Genomic DNA, 17,273 nt, shown 5'->3' on the forward strand with positions numbered 1-17,273 from the left:
GTAAACATACTATTAATTAAAAAGACTCGAGACACGACAAGCTAAGATGCATAACCTAACCGACAATCTGACGTTGTGTTTTTATTTCTGGAAGAATAATTGCATATAATCAAACGAATGCCAAATATGAAATCTTCCTCAAACAGGCGAAAATCCTGATCTGATTTAGATCATTATAGGCGTCTCCCAGACACATCTATAACGGGACGCTTACTCCATCCAGGACGCAATTTATAGTATCAAATCCACCACCCACCAATCCATATGGCTTATCAAATTATGCAGTGGTACCTGTTACCTGTTTTGGCTTTAAACAGAGTCCTAGTAATCTTCAGGAAGTTCAAGTTGTTATTTAAGGCGCGTGCTTCAGCAGTTGCACTTTCAGACGAGACAGCTCGAGCGCCGCTGCACATCTCGCACGGAGCAACAGGTTGGTCATGCACTTTATTCTAAAGTTTATCGTTTGTATATAACGATGTTCAAAACCAGATTTACTGTTTAAATAAGAGTTTATAATGTCAGTTACGGTGCAATATTATAAGTATTCAAGAAATCACTGCCCGTGTAGTCTGCTAAAGTGTAGCCCAACATGATTTACTTGAGTGTTTAATTGAGAGAGCGAATAAATGTGCAAAACTAATTTGCCATGACAAAAAAAATATATATTAGCAAATATAAAGTACATTTAAATTTGTTAAGGATCTTTATCTTTTTTAAAGGACACTAGTTCGTAGTTTTTAAGACAGATGAGTTCATATGGGTGTGCGACATGTGTATCAGCGGTCAATGCATCACAGCTGGTGCGCCAAAGTTTTTCCCACATTTATTGAAATCCTTTCTATCTTGCTGTCAGACCTTGAGCTCACGAAACCACAATGATTTTATGGTGGTTAAAAACGGCTGCATCTGACGAATACCATACAGTAAAGTCACGCCTCTTTCTTTTTAGCAAAAAAAAAAAAAAAGTGCTTAGTGTGAAGCAGGAATTATATTCCGGTTTACAAGTTATGATGGACATATACTGCCGTAAATACAAAAAACTTTCATGTAAAATGTAAAAGGCCTGTATGGTAAAAACCAATGTAATTAGGCCTGCATATAGCCGTTTAGTTGTCCTAAAACGTGTCTATGTAAAAAAAAAAACAAAAAAAACTGTCCAAACTGAGTAATAACAGTGTATTTTTGTTCGCTTCAAGTGTCATGTACACAAATAAATATTTCTGTTTTATAGAAAATAGATATTCATTAGGATGCTCTTGACATCTGACATCGCACTGACATGCACGCAGTAAGAAACAATAAACTGAAAGCTAACAGCCTGATTACGGTACCACTCGCAGGCTGTTGCGTGCAGTATTGGTTGGTAGTCTGCGTCACTGACACGAAGGAGATAATGTTTCACTGATGCTCCAGGAGACCTGGACACAGCGTAGGCTTTTCGACCAGGTTACTAAACGGAGGAGTTAAAATCTACTGTGAGCTCAGGGGCCTTTATTTGAGATATTTCGGTTCATTCGTTTCGTAAAAGTCTCGATACATGCAAAAAAACGAATCCTTCCTCATTTCGACAATTCTGTGAGTCAGTAAGTTTTTCTAGACGTGAAGAACTGAGGCACCTTTGTATTCGTCATGTTTCTACGTGTACACGGCCCGGCGTTATAAAAAATGTTGCTGTTGTTGTTGTTGTTGTTGTTGTTTTAAATCTCTCTAGTTAAACAGCGCACCCCACGAAGGATTGCGTGGCTGTGATAACGACCCTTGACCCCTGTGAACATGCCGAGGTCATTTTTAGTGAAGAGCAAACGGGCACACAGCTATCACCAGCCACGCTACCTGGAGGAAGACTACACGCGACTCACTACTCTTCAAACGCATTCATGCACAGGTATTATGTGTAAATATGTCTCGACTTTATTTTCCATTTTTAGTATAAAATAGTATTTCCACGTGTCGAAAAAAAAACTTTCTGTGTAGATATTCAAACAGATAAAGCGTCACAACATTGCGAGGATGTAGGTAAAAGTCCGGGCAGGCGTTCGCCCGAGGGAAGTGTGGTATGTACTGCGGACCACTCTGCTCAGCAGTCTCCGCTCAGCTGCGAGGGCAGTGTGTGTGACAGACCCTCGGATTATGACGATTCCTGGAGACCCCGGTCACCGTCATCATCTCCCGGTATAAATATTTGCATAGCCTACTGTCCGTTACTCCAAAGGGGCATTGTGATTTTGATTTGTTTCTTTGTAGTGGATTAAAAGAAAAATGCATTAAACGAAAAATAAACGAATATTTTGTGATAATATAGAACATAATATTCTACAATGATAACTAATATTTTCTGAACAGATGTGGGAAAATATCCCGTATCATCACCGGATGACATCCAGCCTTTTGACATGACCTTCCGACCGTGCAATTGGGCACATGCAAGATCCGAGCTCAGGCGTTTCGTTCAACCTTTTCACCGGCTTCCCATTCCGATGGGACCAGAACCGCCGACCGGCATTTATGGTACCACGGAGAGGAGTACTCGGGCTCTTTTCAATGAACAGACCTCCTCCAGGGGATATAGCCAGGAGTATAACCCCTTGGCCGCCGCCGGGGGATTTTACGCTAGTTTCAAGACCATCACTGAGGTCTCCGACATTGAATCACAGTCTGATCTTTTGTGCACTCAGCTCCATCTAAATGGCTCATACAAATGTGTAAAATGTACTAAGGTATGCTTATAGTCACTGATTTATTGTATCGTTTCTATTGTGTGTGTGTGTACTCTAATGAGAGTAATCGTGGAAGATTTATGGGTAATCTGATACACCGACTCTTTTAAATGTTAAACAGGTGTTTTCAACCCCGCATGGCTTAGAGGTTCACGTTCGGCGGTCGCACAGTGGCACGAGGCCCTTTGCCTGCGAAATGTGCGGGAAAACATTTGGTCACGCGGTTAGTCTGGAACAGCACAAAGCCGTTCACTCGCAAGTACGTCTGTTTTGTTGTTAGTTTTTTTTTTTAAAGCATATCTGCCGGAGAACTTCGTGAGTCGTGTCATTTTTAAACACAAATTACCGTATTACAGGAGAGGATTTTCAGCTGCAAAATATGTGGGAAAAGCTTCAAGAGGTCGTCTACTCTGTCTACGCACCTGCTCATCCACTCTGACACGCGACCATACCCGTGCCAATACTGTGGCAAGAGATTTCATCAGAAGTCAGATATGAAAAAACATACATTCATCCACACAGGTACAACATGACTGGTCTTTATAATAAGTCTGTTTAAAACGGAAATCACGAGGTTCACCAATTGCAGTTTAGATGATGGCAATAATTTTATAGATTGAATTGCATAAGAGAAAGTTGCCAGTTTGGTTAGCATTGGCCTAGTTTGATAGTGAAATGTATATAACTTATTTCTAATAATTTCTTCATTTTATTCCAGGCGAAAAGCCGCACAAATGTCAAGTGTGTGGAAAGGCCTTTAGCCAGAGTTCCAACCTCATTACGCATAGCCGAAAACATACCGGATTCAAGCCATTTGGATGCGACTTGTGCGGGAAAGGCTTTCAGCGCAAAGTAGATTTGAGGAGGCACAAAGAAACACAGCATGGTCTAAAATAAAGAGAACCTCAAATCAAGACAGTTTTGTAACTGCACACTCTTTACACGTAAAACACTATCAGGATACGGACCTAACAGACCGTTAGATAGTCTATGCTAAGAGTATCTAGGCCATCTGTGGCTGAATTCCTGATATGACTTTTAGGTTATTTATATAAAAATGTTTGAATGTTTATTCAATTCATATACACGAGTTACTCTGTTTTCTAAATATGTAAAAACGTGGAAATAAACTTATAAAATAATCCATCGTAGGCGATTATTCGAAGGCTGGACATCAGTTTGTCAATCAAATACTTCCTAAATGTTTTATATCAGATCGTATCGAATGTCGTGGTTCCCAACATTACACCGAAATACAATCTATTCGGTTATTAAGTAGCCCATCATCTACATTTTATCCTTTTTCAGATACAATAGACTATAATTTGTTTCTGCTAAGGGATCAATGAAATGCATAATAGGTCAACTTTCACGTAAGAAATTTTGTAAGATGTCAATTGTGATAAACAAGTTATCGTTCAATTCAGGCTGCAGATCATGTTTGAGTAAGTCAGGTAAGTTTTTGCATTTCACATGAACTGCATTCACTTTTCTTAAGGTGGAGTAATGACCAAAAACCCTGAAAGTCTTAACTTAAAAGGAAAGCAGTTAACAGATGATGCATGCTAAAGTTAAAAGTTTTTATTTAGATTTTTTTCCCCTCAAAATACAGCAATTTACATATCCAAGTGGGCAGAGGGTAATTGTCCGTTAGGCTTGAAAAGTAGTACTAAGTTTTGCAGATCCTGGTCTGTAAGTCCAAGTGCCTTCATGAGTGAAGACATGTATTCCACTGAAGAGGGCTTCGCCATGGACTCTCTCAGCAGTGGTGACACTTCTGTTAACCTGACCAACAGAAAAAGCACCATCAAACATTTAAAAGACGTGCATAAAGACAACGTGTCTTGCAGCAACAGTATGCCGATGATTTCTGGAGACAGCAGAAAAACTACGGAGCACGTTGCTGTATATTAATGGTTTCAATAAGTGATCTCAAAATTTGGCGACAAAGCATAACCTTTAAAGATAAACACTGATAGATTGTAGGATGAGAAAATGTCAATTTCTGTCTCAGTTTGGTAGCTAAATCTCATAGATCTGTTGTAGATTTCTCAACTAGTACAAGGAAGCCCCACTGAACTCCACCTGGGGAGTGGTGTGCCTCCATCCTCCGGTACGTGTTCAAAGAACTACACATGTAGTACTGTAAAGCACCTCAGCGTGCTTAGAGAAAAACGCTAAGCCTCCAGTTTGGTTAGACTCATGATCAGTCACCAACTGAGTGACACAGTGGCATTGAGGCAGGAGCTTGGCAGTGTCTTCTACATGTGAATGCAGCTAGTTGTGTTCAGGGGACACCTGGCCACATGTAGCACTGGGCACTTGTTTGGGTCTGCTAATGTGCTTGTCAACTACCAGTTAAAAACAAACATGTTCAATAGTTTTCTATGAACACACACAGCAAAGATTCAGCCAGGACTCAAAAAGGGAACACATCTCATCTGGACTGCAACAGAGAGTGCAAACAACAACACTGTCAAATCCAAAATTGCATAGTGCAAAAAAAAAAAAAAAGACAAAAGGTAGCTTGATTATTATCATTATTATTACAACATAGTAGATTTCTTCACTTTCATACCAAGTATAAGAGCTTTTGATAATATCAGCTCATGGCAGGACAACTGCAATATAACGGGTAGAAAAAAAAACCAGGAAGGAGACTGGCAGAATCAATGAGGTTCCAGGAGGTGCTAATTAGGCCATAAACAAGCAATAAACCTAAAACTGTTCACACCTTTCTAAATTCATTTAAAAATATGAGCCCTCTCTGAGCAAGACAAACTCCACCACTATAGAGACTAGTGAGATCAGCGCACCCACCCCACCCCCAGTCTGATAAAAATCACTGAGTTACAGACACTACTGCAGCACGCGTGCATGAAATCACCTCTCTACCCATCTCCCTCTCGACGTAAAGGGTGACACGACGTCTCGGTTTCCACCTGCTCTAGCGTTTCGGGAGCTCTATCCATTATTCAGCAAGCTCAGACAAAACAGCACAAACTAACTGCACGCCTGACATCAGGCAAAGAGAGGCCCACAACCAAATTATTAATGAACGGAAAAAAAGGCCATCTACAGCCATACAAAATGCGCTCGTCATATACACTGCATACTGCGACTTTAATCACTGTGTTTTTTCGCCACTCTACTGCAATGCATACATTTTTCTTAACAATGAAAATACAACAGGGCAGACTGATAATTACCTGTTATCCAGCAACACAAAATAAGTGTTGCAGCCTACACAGAAGGAAAACCACACAGACGTGATCATCATAATCTCATTGGGAAACATCGGAATGATCCAGGAACCATTTAGCATCTTTTCAATGAGCATTTTGTATCATTTTTAAAAAATAAATGGCCTCCTTCACAAGTAAGTGTATAAAGTGATCTGCTTGGACTTTGTCCACCACGCCAGTAAACAGCAAATCAGAGCCTTGTTTTTGAGCAGCTGTGCAGAGCATGTGGCCAGAGTGGCTGGAACAACTCTACAGGTGGGATGTTTCCCATGCCGCTGGCCCCCGGGGGCAGTCCGGGTAGACCGGGCAGTCGGGTGGTGGTAGCGGGGGGTTCTATTGACTCAGTCGGGGAGCAATACGGAACTGCGGGCAGGGCCCGCGGCCGCCGGAGCTCTGCACAGCCTTCATAAAACCTGGGGAAGTCGCATGCACCACCTGTTGCTGTGCAAACAGCACCCTGGAGCCACCTCTGACACACCCGAAAGCGCACGCACAAGCCACCTTCCCGTTGCTTTTTTTCTCTGATATATCGACAGTATGCCTTCAGAGATGGTTATGAGAAAGTCCCACTGTCCATCATAGACCTGATCACCAATGGATACAGGTCTATGAACAATAAGCAAGCAATTCAGTCAAGGTCAGTTCATATAAATGATCACCCATGGGTGATCCCTAATTAAGGTATCTGACAATGATATTAAAAACACTGAAAATGCACTACAGCTACAAAATTATAAATACTGAAGAGGTTTCAAAGGCTTGTATACATGTTATTATGTTTAAGAGTACTACAAGACAAGCTCCATGTTTCTCAATCTCCTTCCAATGTACACACATTACACATGCACTGCACCACACGCACACAAATCACTCTGGTGTAAATGGCTTTACTGAGTGGCTGTTCCTGCAGGGAAAACAATGCTCCCTGATTTCCTCAGCCAGGTTCCCTTAAAGCCCTGCACTCCAGCTGTCAGCCCATCCCGCACATACTTTTGCTGTCGGCACAGCAGGTCACTGAGCTGCAATAAACCTGCAATCAGTAGTCCGCTTCATATACAGCGAAAAACACCATCTCCAGGCCAACAATCAGAGCCCTTTCCACTCCCGAATGCCAACACAGGACAGGACTTTCCCATGTGAGATTATATATACTAGTGGCCATCGGTTGATAGGGAAATTTCGTTTACGCAGTACTCAAAACAGTTTTGCAAATGCTTCTACTTCTGATCCTTCTTGTCTCACCTGTTGCTTACTACAGAAAAAGAAATTATTTGATATCCATCATTTTCTATTAGACACAAAATGTGATTAGATAATCTCTCACTATCCTACACTAGGATATCCTAACACTATCCTATCAATATTAACTTAATTAGATCATAATTGGAATAATTCCTGAACACTGAGGAATAAAGAGACTTACACTGATAGAAGAACTACTACAATCAGGGTCCACTCAGGAGGTTTGTGAATAATGTTAACGCTGGTGAACCTGTTAAAACATAACAAGGTATGATCTCATTAATGAGAGGAATTCAAAAACCATCATTACAGCAGCGAGTCAAAATAAGCTCTATGAATTAGCTATAGGATGTGAGTCATTACAGTAAAAGCTATAGGACAGGCTGCTGGAGATCTCCGAAACTAGGAAATTTTAACACCTTTAATTGGTGTGGTGCCTTTGTGTGCCAGGTTCAGATTTAGTGGCCCTCAGCAACAGCAGTAGAATTCCTGGAAGCTGCTTCAATCTAAGCGTGAAGTGCCCCTTCGGAGCCCACGGTAAATCATCTACAAAGTGTAAGCCACAACTTCCTGTTGACACCACCTCTATGACCAATCACTATTCTAGGCCGTGTGAAGATTGAAATAATCTCACAGTTCAAGGTCCCTCTGATGGTTTTCATAGATGTGCATTCTATATATTCTTATTGTATAGTGGATGCATTGATAATCAACTGTATATCACAGCTTGCCATAAATGGAATTAAGGCTCTACTCAAAATAGTACAAATAAGTGAAAAAAAAAAAAATAAATAATAATATTACACAATGGCTCACCTAAAAGTCCTGACCAAGTTGTTGATGTCGTTGATAATCTCGCTCATAGTTAGATGCAGGGTCCCCACAATGCCACTTAAGCTGGAAAAGGAAATGAACATGCAGGACAACAATGGAAGCAACATTACCAAAATGCAATTGCTTTCCTTCACAAGTTCCTTCACAGTTTCACGCAAGTGCTTTCTATTATTATATTCTGTGAACATCACACTGTTAAACCATTTTAAGACACTGGTCTCAATTTAAACATTAAAAAAGGCACACAACACTCTCTTATAATATCTAGCCTGTGATAATATCTTTATGGCATGCACCAATACTGAAGGACATACAAAATAAAAACTTTGAATAGAGACCTTCTGGTGAGCTTTTCTACGACTATACGCTTCTGGATTACACGTTGTGCATGAGAATCCACCAGTGGGAGAGCAAGGCCCTTATCACCGTCCTGCAGAAGCATACAGTCAATCATAAAAGCCATTACAAATCGGTGCAACTTTGGAAAGGTTCAGATGAGATGGTGTCTCAAACACTTGTTTGCACTGCCCACAACAGGCCTCTGTATGTAAAAGCATGCTTCATTTGTATCTAATGGCGGGCGCCTTTATAGTGCATTATTATGCAAAAAGGACAACTTTATCCAAATCCAGATGAGAAGGACAATATGATGATTTGTTTTAGGTGAGCTCAAGGAAGCCCTGGGCGGGAGAGGTCCAGCCATGTGGCACATGAATGATGTGGAACTGCTCACCTCTGTGTCTTTATCCTCTTCCACAGCATCAGGTTCGACCTCCTCAGGTAGAGCACAGACTCCTTTGTAGAACTCTTGCACCCTGAGATTCAGAAGCTCCGCCTCTTCCTGCAGAGTGCTGTAATCGGGCGCTGTGGCATTGGGTCTGGCCCGACACCCCCCACACTGCTTAGGCTCAACCTTCCCCATCTCTTCCTCGACATCTTCCAAGTCATCTTCATCCAGCTCCTCCTCCTCCTCCTCATTGGGTGGTGTGGCCTCAGTCTGAGAGGTGTAGTCAGGTCCATAGAGGAACCTCATAGTCTCCTCAGTTCTCCATTCCTTCAGAGTGTACCGGAGGTATTTTAGCAGGTCTTGCTTGACTGATGGAGGTTCTGCTTTTGCTCTCGTGTGGTTCTTACAAAGGCTTCTGAGCTGAGCCGCTCCTCTCCTACTCATGCCCACCTGGCAGATGTTTAGGCCAGAGTCAGGAGTGTTTCTGGCATCTGTGTTCACATCACTAAGTTTTTGAAGTGCACCAGTAACAGGGACCTGTGGTGTGACCGCTGAGGTACAGCTGTCTGACAGCGCACACTGGTCTAAAAGCTCCCTAGCTTGCTCTACGACACATTCCTTTGGTGTGACTTTACTCTGCAGGGCTGAATAGATGCATGAGTCACCGTGTGGTGTTGAGTAGGACTGTGATGGCCCGCCACTTTCTTTCTCTGGTCGTAGACATGAGGCCTGGGCATCCTTCATGTCACCTTGGTGTGACTGGTCCTTCTCACTCCTGCCATGGCGCTTGGGCAGTTCTCCCCAGTGTACCCGGTTCTGCGCCCGCTGCCCAGCTAGCACACTGGACACAAAGTCCTGCTCCTCATCACTGCTGCTGCTCTCACTGGCCAAATCCCCGAGATGAATGACCGGTTCTGTAACAGGATTCTCGACTTCTCCTGCGCTTACCGCTCTGTCTGTCAGCTGCACCTCCTGCCCCGAGCTCCCTCTGAGCATGGGGGAACAGGGCAAGGGACTATGAGCGCACTACAACCTATCTTTGAGTTAATTTTCTGGGAATATATAAAGAAAATGGTGCAAACATACCCATCTTCCTTCCTCATGAGTTTGACATCAGCAGGTCTATTTATAAAACAAAACACACATCATTGTTCATAGTGGCAACAAACTCTTATAATAATGAATAAGAATGATGTCATCATACTACCTCTCCTCTTTTCTCAGCCACAGTGGCGATTTTGATATCTGGACTTCAAAGAATTTTGAGGCTTTATAGCAGGAATTGCTACAAAAACACTGAAACAGACACAAAAATACTATTTTAAAAAAGGAACAAGAAGAGTCATCAACCACAAATCTTCTCTCTGCACACTTTGATACCTTACGTTCGGTGATATCATACACCTTATTTGTCCTCGTGGAAATTTTATACTGTTGAGTAGGAACCTGCAATATTGAACACACATTCATTATATTAATGAGACTATAACGAGTAACAATCACACAATACAGTAGCCATATGACCACAATCAAATAAAAAACTCTCATCCATCACCACACATATAGTGACTTAATAGGTGCTTCTGCAATTTCATAGAACTGCTAGTTAAAAAGGTTCCTACTTCGGTCAGTTTGTTGGGGCATATAGGATAGCCACAGAGTTTAACAATGGAGCGTTCTTCCACCGCATCTCTATAGCTAGCTGGAGTGATCAGTCGTGCCTGAAGCAGATGATGCACAAAATTTTCTTAGTCAGCAAGGAAGAGGGAACACCATAAAGTACAACTGCTCTGTTCGCTTTAGTGCGACCCTTATTATAAGTCAATTATCTGGCGCGCTCACGCAGTCAATAAGAAAATCCTCCGTCACATTACTGTCAAGCAACCGTTCCACAACATGAAGAGCCCTCCGCTCTAATTCGACTTTCTCCCTCAGGGTCTCGTTCAAAGCCTCTCTCCTGTGAAAAAGGTTGCACGCTGTGAGGGGATAACTTGCAACAGGATACCTTAAATTTTTTTACATACAGACAACACATAAGTTATACGACAAGGAGATCTCTAATAAGGTAACTAGCTATCTTCGGGTTAATAACATTACTAGCTGCAAAGATTACTGCCATACCTTACCTCTTAGCATCCTCTACGGCTGACCTCGCCTGATATTTTCCACCTGTAGGTTAATACACATAAAACTAGACTTAAAGGAAATTAGATATATAATAAAAAGCAATATATATGATAGCTACATAACGTTAGCGAGACAGCTTGCTGCACATTGCCTAGTACAAATGGGTCAAACAGCCAGATATTTAAAAATAATTACGTTCCTTTAAACTACCTTTTTTCTTGGCTTTAGATGAGCGGGTCAGTCTCATTTCCCCTGCTTCCATGCTTTCTTCTATCAAAACAATCTGGTGGGTTGTTTCCGCTTTCGTCACTACGCTACGGCAAGAGCAAAGTGGCATGTTTGGTCCAAAACGAAGGGAAAGAGGTGTGTAACTAACTCACAAGCCGTAATATTGCTCTGGCTTTTCCGCTTTTCAGTAGCTTTCACTAAAATTGCGTTCGTCTGCATTACATTTGTAATCATGTAGGTTAGTGTTATAGAGAAATCTTTCATGAAAGGATTGCTATTTTTATGTACACCATGTGTTTATCAAGTTGTTAGCTAGCAAAGCTGGCTAGCTATGTAGATTAATAGTGCTAGCTATGTTAGCAGCCTTAGATGAAAAATAAAAATTTATATCGGTTAATTTTTAAATCTGCAGTAGACTATTAAATATTTTTTGACGTTACATACATTCATAAAGGTAACCTTCGAGTTTAGCTTAATTGCATGAAACTATATTATGTATTTGACATAGGGCGTTCAGTTACTTCAAAATTATGTTCCGAAATGATGCTTACAGTTCATGTTTTATTTCTGTACCCATAATTAAGCGATGTTGTGGATATAGACATTTCAATAAGACCGACATCTTAAACTTTGTCACGTAAACGCCACGTAAAGTGATATGTTCATTTCACATACAATGCTGCAGCGGATTACATTTCAGACAAAGCCAGTCGCGGAGCACATTTAAAATTATTTTAGGATGATACTCCGCATCAAATGATAATTTTGTTAATTCTCATCACTCAGTAGGCAGCCTGCGTTAAAGAAGCCAAGAATGCATTAAGAATGGCATTAGAGCAGTTCAGTGATGTCGTCCAGAGATGTGTAAGTTAGAGGATATATTTAAACTAGATTGAAATTTGGCATCTCCGACTCATTTTTGTATTAACGATCTCTCTCGTTTTTCTCTCTTTAGCAAGCCATTCAGGATGGAAACTTCTCATCAGCTGACTTTGACTTGTTTCAGACTGTAGGGCAAACCTGTATAGAACAAGGCGACAGTGCACAAGTTCTGAGTATTGTCATTGATGAGAAAAATAAGGTAAAAATATGTTAAATATGCTCAATGTTTGACATGATCATGGAGGCCAGATTCAGAAAACAGTCTTTTTCTGTTTTCACTAAAGAATATTGTTAGATGCATGGGATGGAACCTGTTAGAGCCTCTGGTGAAGGTCCTCCTGAAGAAGGAAGACAAGAATCTCCCTCACTGTCATGCCATCCTCACGCATTTATTGGAGGTTTGCTCTGCCACCTTCTCAACTGTGACGAATTGATTGGCTGTCTTTTCTCCTCCACGATGAGCACCCTGTGATGTATTTCTATGTCAGGTCTGTAGTCCTAAAGAGCTCCTGGTTGGCCTACTGGAGCAGATTGAACAACTAGATTCAGGTGTCATTGCTGAGACCATCATCCTTCTACTCAAGCCCTTGCAGACAGGTGAACATACTGTGGTCTGTCATTTCTAGTGTCTTCAGTTCCTATATCCACCTGTAATCCAGTGTCCAGGGCTCTTTGCAGTGAAACAGCCATCTTAATCTGCTAAATTCATCAAAGTGATTACTGACAATGTCATACATATGATTATTTGCTACAATGGTTTAAAAAAAGGCCTCTGGAGCGTACATATACAAATTATTCACCTGAGGTGAACCATTGCTTAATCATTGATCCTGACCAGTAACCTAAAAGAGGTCATAATTTCGTGTCCCTTGCTGTGCCACCCTGTAGTGCTGCTGAAGCTGGGCAGGAAGAAAGCCTCCTCGGTGGGCATGGCCCTGTCCACCCTCCTCAGCCAGATGGTCAGGCTTCCTGTGCCCCTGAGCAAAGAGCAGGAGGAGGACGACGTGTTCGGTTTGTGCCGCTGCTGCGTGGAGCTGCTGGGCTTTGTTAGTCCCTTCGTAGAGGAGATCAAGGCAGATGCCAGGGACAGTCATGGCATGTCCAGGGAGAACGAACTTAGGGTGGAGATACTGAAATTGTAGGTGTCTGACACAAAGGTGGATCAGATTGCGATAAGAGAAAAACTAAGACCTCATATAGCAATCTTATACATGTGTTTACGGAATTGTAGGAATGGTTTTGTTCTTTTGCAGCTGTATGAAGAGTTTATGTGAGCCGCTTTTGGAGGTGCAGCTCAAAGATGCAGACACGTTGGAGAAGTCTCCTCTCAGGGATTTTGCCACAGGGATCCTGGTAAAAAAAAAACAAAAAAAACCCCAGATATTCTTGCTTTGGGCTTATTTCTAGACGTTGTGCTCAGCAATCATATGAGCCACCATCCCGTTGAGATGTCATGCCTCTTTCTCTAGGTCATTCTGAACAGTATCGGCGAGTCCCTCCCTAATTTGCTGGGCCACAGCATTTTGCGGAAAAGAGAGGTGCCTGGCTTTCTTGAGGAAGAAGTTAGGTATCCTAAAGAATCTTTGGCCAGCATGGCCCATCTACTTTTTGTGCAGCACATTGCCATGGACATCTTCCCTGCAGTTCTGAGGTAAAGAGTTACAAAATGACACCCAGGAGATAATTGTAGGATGTTCAGTTGCCTCATTTGAATTTCATAGCACTGTATGTACTTTTTTTCAGCCCAGTTTTTGTCATGCAGTGCAACATGGAATACATAGAGGTTTTGCTAAGCAGGTGCGTATTTCATTCCTATAATACCTACATCTAATCATAATCATCTTTTATTTTTATTGGAGATTATTTGTTGTATTTAATTTTTTCTTGCTTGACACTAAATTTGGTTTCACTATAACAGCACTGAAGAATCACGGTTGCAGAAAGGACTGGTAAGAAGAATAACTGCAAAATATACTAGATACATTAAGATATTTACATTTATGGCATTTAGCTGAGGCTTTTATCCAAAGCGACTTAGAAATATAACTGAGTACAACTTGAGCAATTGATGGTTAAGGGCCTTGCTCAGGGTTCTGTTTAAATAGAATTCATTATAAATTTTGTTGTAGTATTGAATAATTTACAAATTATTTGGAATGAGGAAAATTTGTCTACACAGGAACTGTATGAGAAGACTCTGGTGAGACTTGAGAACAGCAGTCTACCGGTAGACCTCTTGGATTTAAAAACATTTTTTAGTGTTCCACAGGTAATGAAGGCACCATGTTAAATAAGTCTCTGACATATTTTGTCCTTCTTTTTGTGATGTATCATATGTAATTTGTTTTCCTTTACTGTGTTTGCATCTCTTTTCAGCATGTCATAAAAGTGATGACATTATCTCCAGTTCAGAATCTGGTAAATCAAACATTTTTACAATAACTGTAATATCAAACCATATACCTTTTTTGGTAATAGTTTGTTTGAAGTTTTCTACTTAATGATTGAAATATTTATGAAGTCATACAGCAATTACCTACATAAACTACTGGTAGATCTTATATAAACATTTAAAAATGCTTGTGTCAACAGTTGCAGATGTAACACTGTAACATGTTGATTACATTGTCTACAGTTGCCAGCATAAGCCCCCACAAATGCCTTTATGGTTTATAAACAAGTTATACATGTGTTATAAATGTATTATAAATGAATGCATCATAAATGGTGTGTGGTCTGTATTTATTCACAGAGGACTAAAGGATTATCAGTATTCCAGCTGAGCATTGACAAACTGAATACAGAGGCTAAGTACAAGTTTTTCAGGTGAGTAGGTCTGGCAAAGTGTATAGATGCCCACTTTTATAGATTAGAACTACCACACATTTTAACTGAATTCTAATATTGGGCAGTGGTAGCTCAGTGGTTAAGGTACTTGACTTGTAATTGGAAGGTGGCTGGTTCAAGCTCCACCACTGCCAAGTTGCTACTGTTGGGCCCCTGAACAAGGCCCTTAACTCTCGAATGCTCAAATTGTACTCAGTCATAATTGTAAGTCTCTTTGGATAAACGCGTCAACTAAATGCCATCAATGTAAATATTGCAGTGAAAGAATTCTGATACAATTCCATTAATTTCAGCAGAATGTCAGGTGCAGAATTAACACACTATTTCCTCATTTCAGATGCATGCTCAAAACAAGTGGCCATGCTGGAGTGGAGGGATACATTATTAAAAACATCAAAAACCAGACTGACTTTGCCTTGAAGGTATATTTAGAGAGATGATGGCATTAATTTATCTACCAATTTTGGAGTGACATGTTCAGCGTGGACATTGTTTCTGTGTTGTTCTCCCTAGCCAGGTAATGGGAATGAGTGGTTCCTTGGTAAACATCTACTTCCTTTGCTGCAGCAAGTCCTGTGTCTTCCTCAAGGACCAGAAACTGACCTGCTACACAATTTAGATAGGTGACACTCCCAAAAAAAATCCATCTGCTAAAGTGGATTCATCCACATTTAGCCTTTTTCTTATTTCTGAGAAAGAGAAAAGAATCTTGAATTAATTTTTTTTTTTTTGCCAATGTAGGATCATGGAATCGCTGAACCTCCTTCGCTACCTACTGATCAGAGACAAAGAATGGGAGAATGAGGTGAGGCCTCTTTACAGCAGCACTCCAAAGCTGTTCTGAACAAAAATATGTAATGCACAGAAATACACTACATTTCCCAGATTGCCAGTGGTCTTGATAGTTTGACCCACCTCCTCAGACAGGGATATGGACTGAGCTGTACAAGATAGAGGATAATTACCTGAAGCCACTACGGACAGCCTTGAACATGTCCAGAGCACATTATGAGGCAGAGCTGAAGAGGAATAAGGAGAATACAACAGGTGAGAGGTTTCAATGTCAGTTGACAGAGCTTGAATCAAAGTTTAACAGCATATGCAGAGAGCATTTTGTGTATTTGTGTGAAAGTTGTTTTACTATTTTAAGTGCACATGATCCACATAGATGCTTTAAAAAACAAGTTAAAAAACCCCTAAAATAATTGAATATCACCAATTTTCACCCCCCCCCCCAAAAAAACCCCATATACCCTGCACAAGTTTTGAGCTATAGATATTTTTATTGTTTCAAAATCACTATTTGTCATGATGTTTGTCATCTGTGTACTTTTTGCAGGATCTAAATCACCAGTCTGTACAGTTTCATTAGGCAGTGAGAAAATACCCCATATGACTCCTGAAATGCAAACCCAGGTAAAGGTTTGCTTTGTGTATTCTTATAGGCCCACATTACCATTTCACCCTTGGTCGGCTGAAAGAAGCTTTTCGTCCAGCGTATTTCATTTTCACTATACTAAAGCAGTAAGCCACACTACATATGACGTAATGCAACACATTTTCCCTTCCAGGTCTTGCAGTCTGCCCTATTCACGTTTGATTTGATCGAGAGCGTCCTGGCGAGAATCGAGGAGATTGCTGAGGCCAAAGGCAGGCTATAGGCATGGGGTCAGATCTTGAAGCAAGAGCCCAGCAAGCCCTCCACTTAAATGTTTCCTCTTCTGGAAAAAGCTGTTTGTCAACAAACCTCTGACAATATAATGTAAAGACATCCAACAAAGATTAAAACATAAGATCTTGATTTTTATCTACTCTGGTCTAGTTGTCTGTAGTTTGCCATGACATGCCTCTCCTTCCCATCAGAAGCATTTGTAGTAGATGTTGTATAGTATGTATATAAAATCAACAAACCACTTTTACTGTATTAAGAATTTTCCATAGATAGTCAACTGCATTGTCATAATTGTCACAATCTTTCAAGTCTAATCTCTTATCTACTGTATATGGTAATTACCTTGACAAATAATTGACACATTTCTTGTGGATTTGAACAGAAAACCCTCATCTCCAAACACATAACCTAAGGACAGTTGTTCAGTTCCTTCAGTAAATATTTATGCAAGACAAGTATTTTTGTAGAACACATGAGCATTTGTAAATTAAAGTTGTAAATATCTATAATTCATTCTTGCAGAGATGGAACTGAAATTAGGCATCAAGGAGAACAAGATTAAAAAGTAAACCTCAAGGCATAAAAAAGTCATGCTTTCACGAACCCCACCAGTGTGGGATGACTCTGGTGAAAAATACGTTGGTGCTTAAAAATTAATTCAAGAACATGTTTGTGAAAGTCAACATGTAAATATTTGCATTGAGGCATTTAATAAAAATCCTATTTTACAAAGCCAGGCTCCAAATGATTTT

At 40.7% G+C, this 17,273-nt stretch overlaps 3 protein-coding genes across 6 annotated transcripts; 2 read left to right on the forward strand and 1 right to left on the reverse strand.

Annotated features, from left to right (window-relative positions):
• The first annotated feature begins 327 nt into the window (after positions 1-327).
• gfi1aa (growth factor independent 1A transcription repressor a) lies at positions 328-3,870 on the forward strand. 3 transcript variants are annotated; one of them, XM_027031003.3, is made up of 7 exons: positions 328-430; positions 1,712-1,885; positions 1,975-2,172; positions 2,344-2,717; positions 2,839-2,976; positions 3,074-3,239; positions 3,436-3,870. In XM_027031003.3, the coding sequence occupies exons 2-7, from the start codon at positions 1,774-1,776 to the stop codon at positions 3,612-3,614; spliced, it is 1,167 nt and encodes a 388-aa protein (XP_026886804.1). In that variant the 5' UTR covers positions 328-430; positions 1,712-1,773; the 3' UTR covers positions 3,615-3,870. The 3 variants fall into 3 exon arrangements, with proteins under 3 accessions (XP_026886804.1, XP_081578824.1, XP_026886812.1); XM_081722698.1 differs by having other exon boundaries at positions 2,344-2,633; XM_027031011.3 differs by lacking the exon at positions 328-430 and adding an exon at positions 453-1,575.
• A 413-nt stretch (positions 3,871-4,283) lies between these two features.
• On the reverse strand, positions 4,284-11,226 carry rpap2 (RNA polymerase II associated protein 2). The gene is made up of 12 exons (XM_027032438.3): positions 11,103-11,226; positions 10,892-10,934; positions 10,608-10,722; positions 10,388-10,486; positions 10,146-10,211; positions 9,973-10,061; positions 9,852-9,887; positions 8,772-9,753; positions 8,377-8,468; positions 8,021-8,101; positions 7,386-7,454; positions 4,284-4,502 (listed from the first exon to the last, which is right to left on the reverse strand). Exons 1-12 carry the CDS (start codon positions 11,152-11,154, stop codon positions 4,334-4,336), a joined length of 1,893 nt encoding a protein of 630 aa, XP_026888239.2. The 5' UTR covers positions 11,155-11,226; the 3' UTR covers positions 4,284-4,333.
• glmna (glomulin, FKBP associated protein a) lies at positions 11,145-17,253 on the forward strand. 2 transcript variants are annotated; one of them, XM_027031763.3, is made up of 19 exons: positions 11,145-11,255; positions 11,907-11,984; positions 12,076-12,201; positions 12,287-12,400; positions 12,491-12,599; positions 12,891-13,140; positions 13,256-13,355; positions 13,472-13,653; positions 13,746-13,799; positions 13,921-13,951; positions 14,182-14,271; positions 14,379-14,420; positions 14,755-14,828; positions 15,187-15,271; positions 15,363-15,472; positions 15,591-15,654; positions 15,773-15,896; positions 16,189-16,265; positions 16,421-17,253. In XM_027031763.3, the coding sequence occupies exons 2-19, from the start codon at positions 11,946-11,948 to the stop codon at positions 16,508-16,510; spliced, it is 1,761 nt and encodes a 586-aa protein (XP_026887564.1). In that variant the 5' UTR covers positions 11,145-11,255; positions 11,907-11,945; the 3' UTR covers positions 16,511-17,253. The 2 variants fall into 2 exon arrangements, with proteins under 2 accessions (XP_026887564.1, XP_026887572.1); XM_027031771.3 differs by lacking the exon at positions 11,145-11,255 and adding an exon at positions 11,280-11,358.
• The last annotated feature ends 20 nt before the right edge of the window (positions 17,254-17,273 follow it).

Source organism: Electrophorus electricus, chromosome 11 (assembly GCF_041902795.1).
Source record: "Electrophorus electricus isolate QZ-2024a chromosome 11, ASM4190279v1, whole genome shotgun sequence".
In the NCBI taxonomy this organism is placed as follows: domain Eukaryota; kingdom Metazoa; phylum Chordata; class Actinopteri; order Gymnotiformes; family Gymnotidae; genus Electrophorus; species Electrophorus electricus.

Coding starts and splice junctions, on each gene's coding strand:
- rpap2 (XM_027032438.3), bottom strand. CDS start 11,154: ATGGAAGCAGGGGAAATGAGACTGACCCGCTCATCTAAAGCCAAGAAA. Junction 10,212..10,387: donor GCCCCAACAAACTGACCGAA/GTAGGAACCTTT, acceptor TCAATATTGCAG/GTTCCTACTCAACAGTATAA. Junction 8,102..8,376: donor GTAGAAAAGCTCACCAGAAG/GTCTCTATTCAA, acceptor TTCCTTTTCCAG/CTTAAGTGGCATTGTGGGGA.
- glmna (XM_027031763.3), top strand. CDS start 11,946: ATGGCATTAGAGCAGTTCAGTGATGTCGTCCAGAGATGT. Junction 14,829..15,186: donor GCTAAGTACAAGTTTTTCAG/GTGAGTAGGTCT, acceptor TCCTCATTTCAG/ATGCATGCTCAAAACAAGTG. Junction 15,655..15,772: donor ACAAAGAATGGGAGAATGAG/GTGAGGCCTCTT, acceptor CCACCTCCTCAG/ACAGGGATATGGACTGAGCT.
- gfi1aa (XM_027031003.3), top strand. CDS start 1,774: ATGCCGAGGTCATTTTTAGTGAAGAGCAAACGGGCACACAGCTATCAC. Junction 1,886..1,974: donor TCAAACGCATTCATGCACAG/GTATTATGTGTA, acceptor CTTTCTGTGTAG/ATATTCAAACAGATAAAGCG. Junction 2,977..3,073: donor ACAAAGCCGTTCACTCGCAA/GTACGTCTGTTT, acceptor ACCGTATTACAG/GAGAGGATTTTCAGCTGCAA.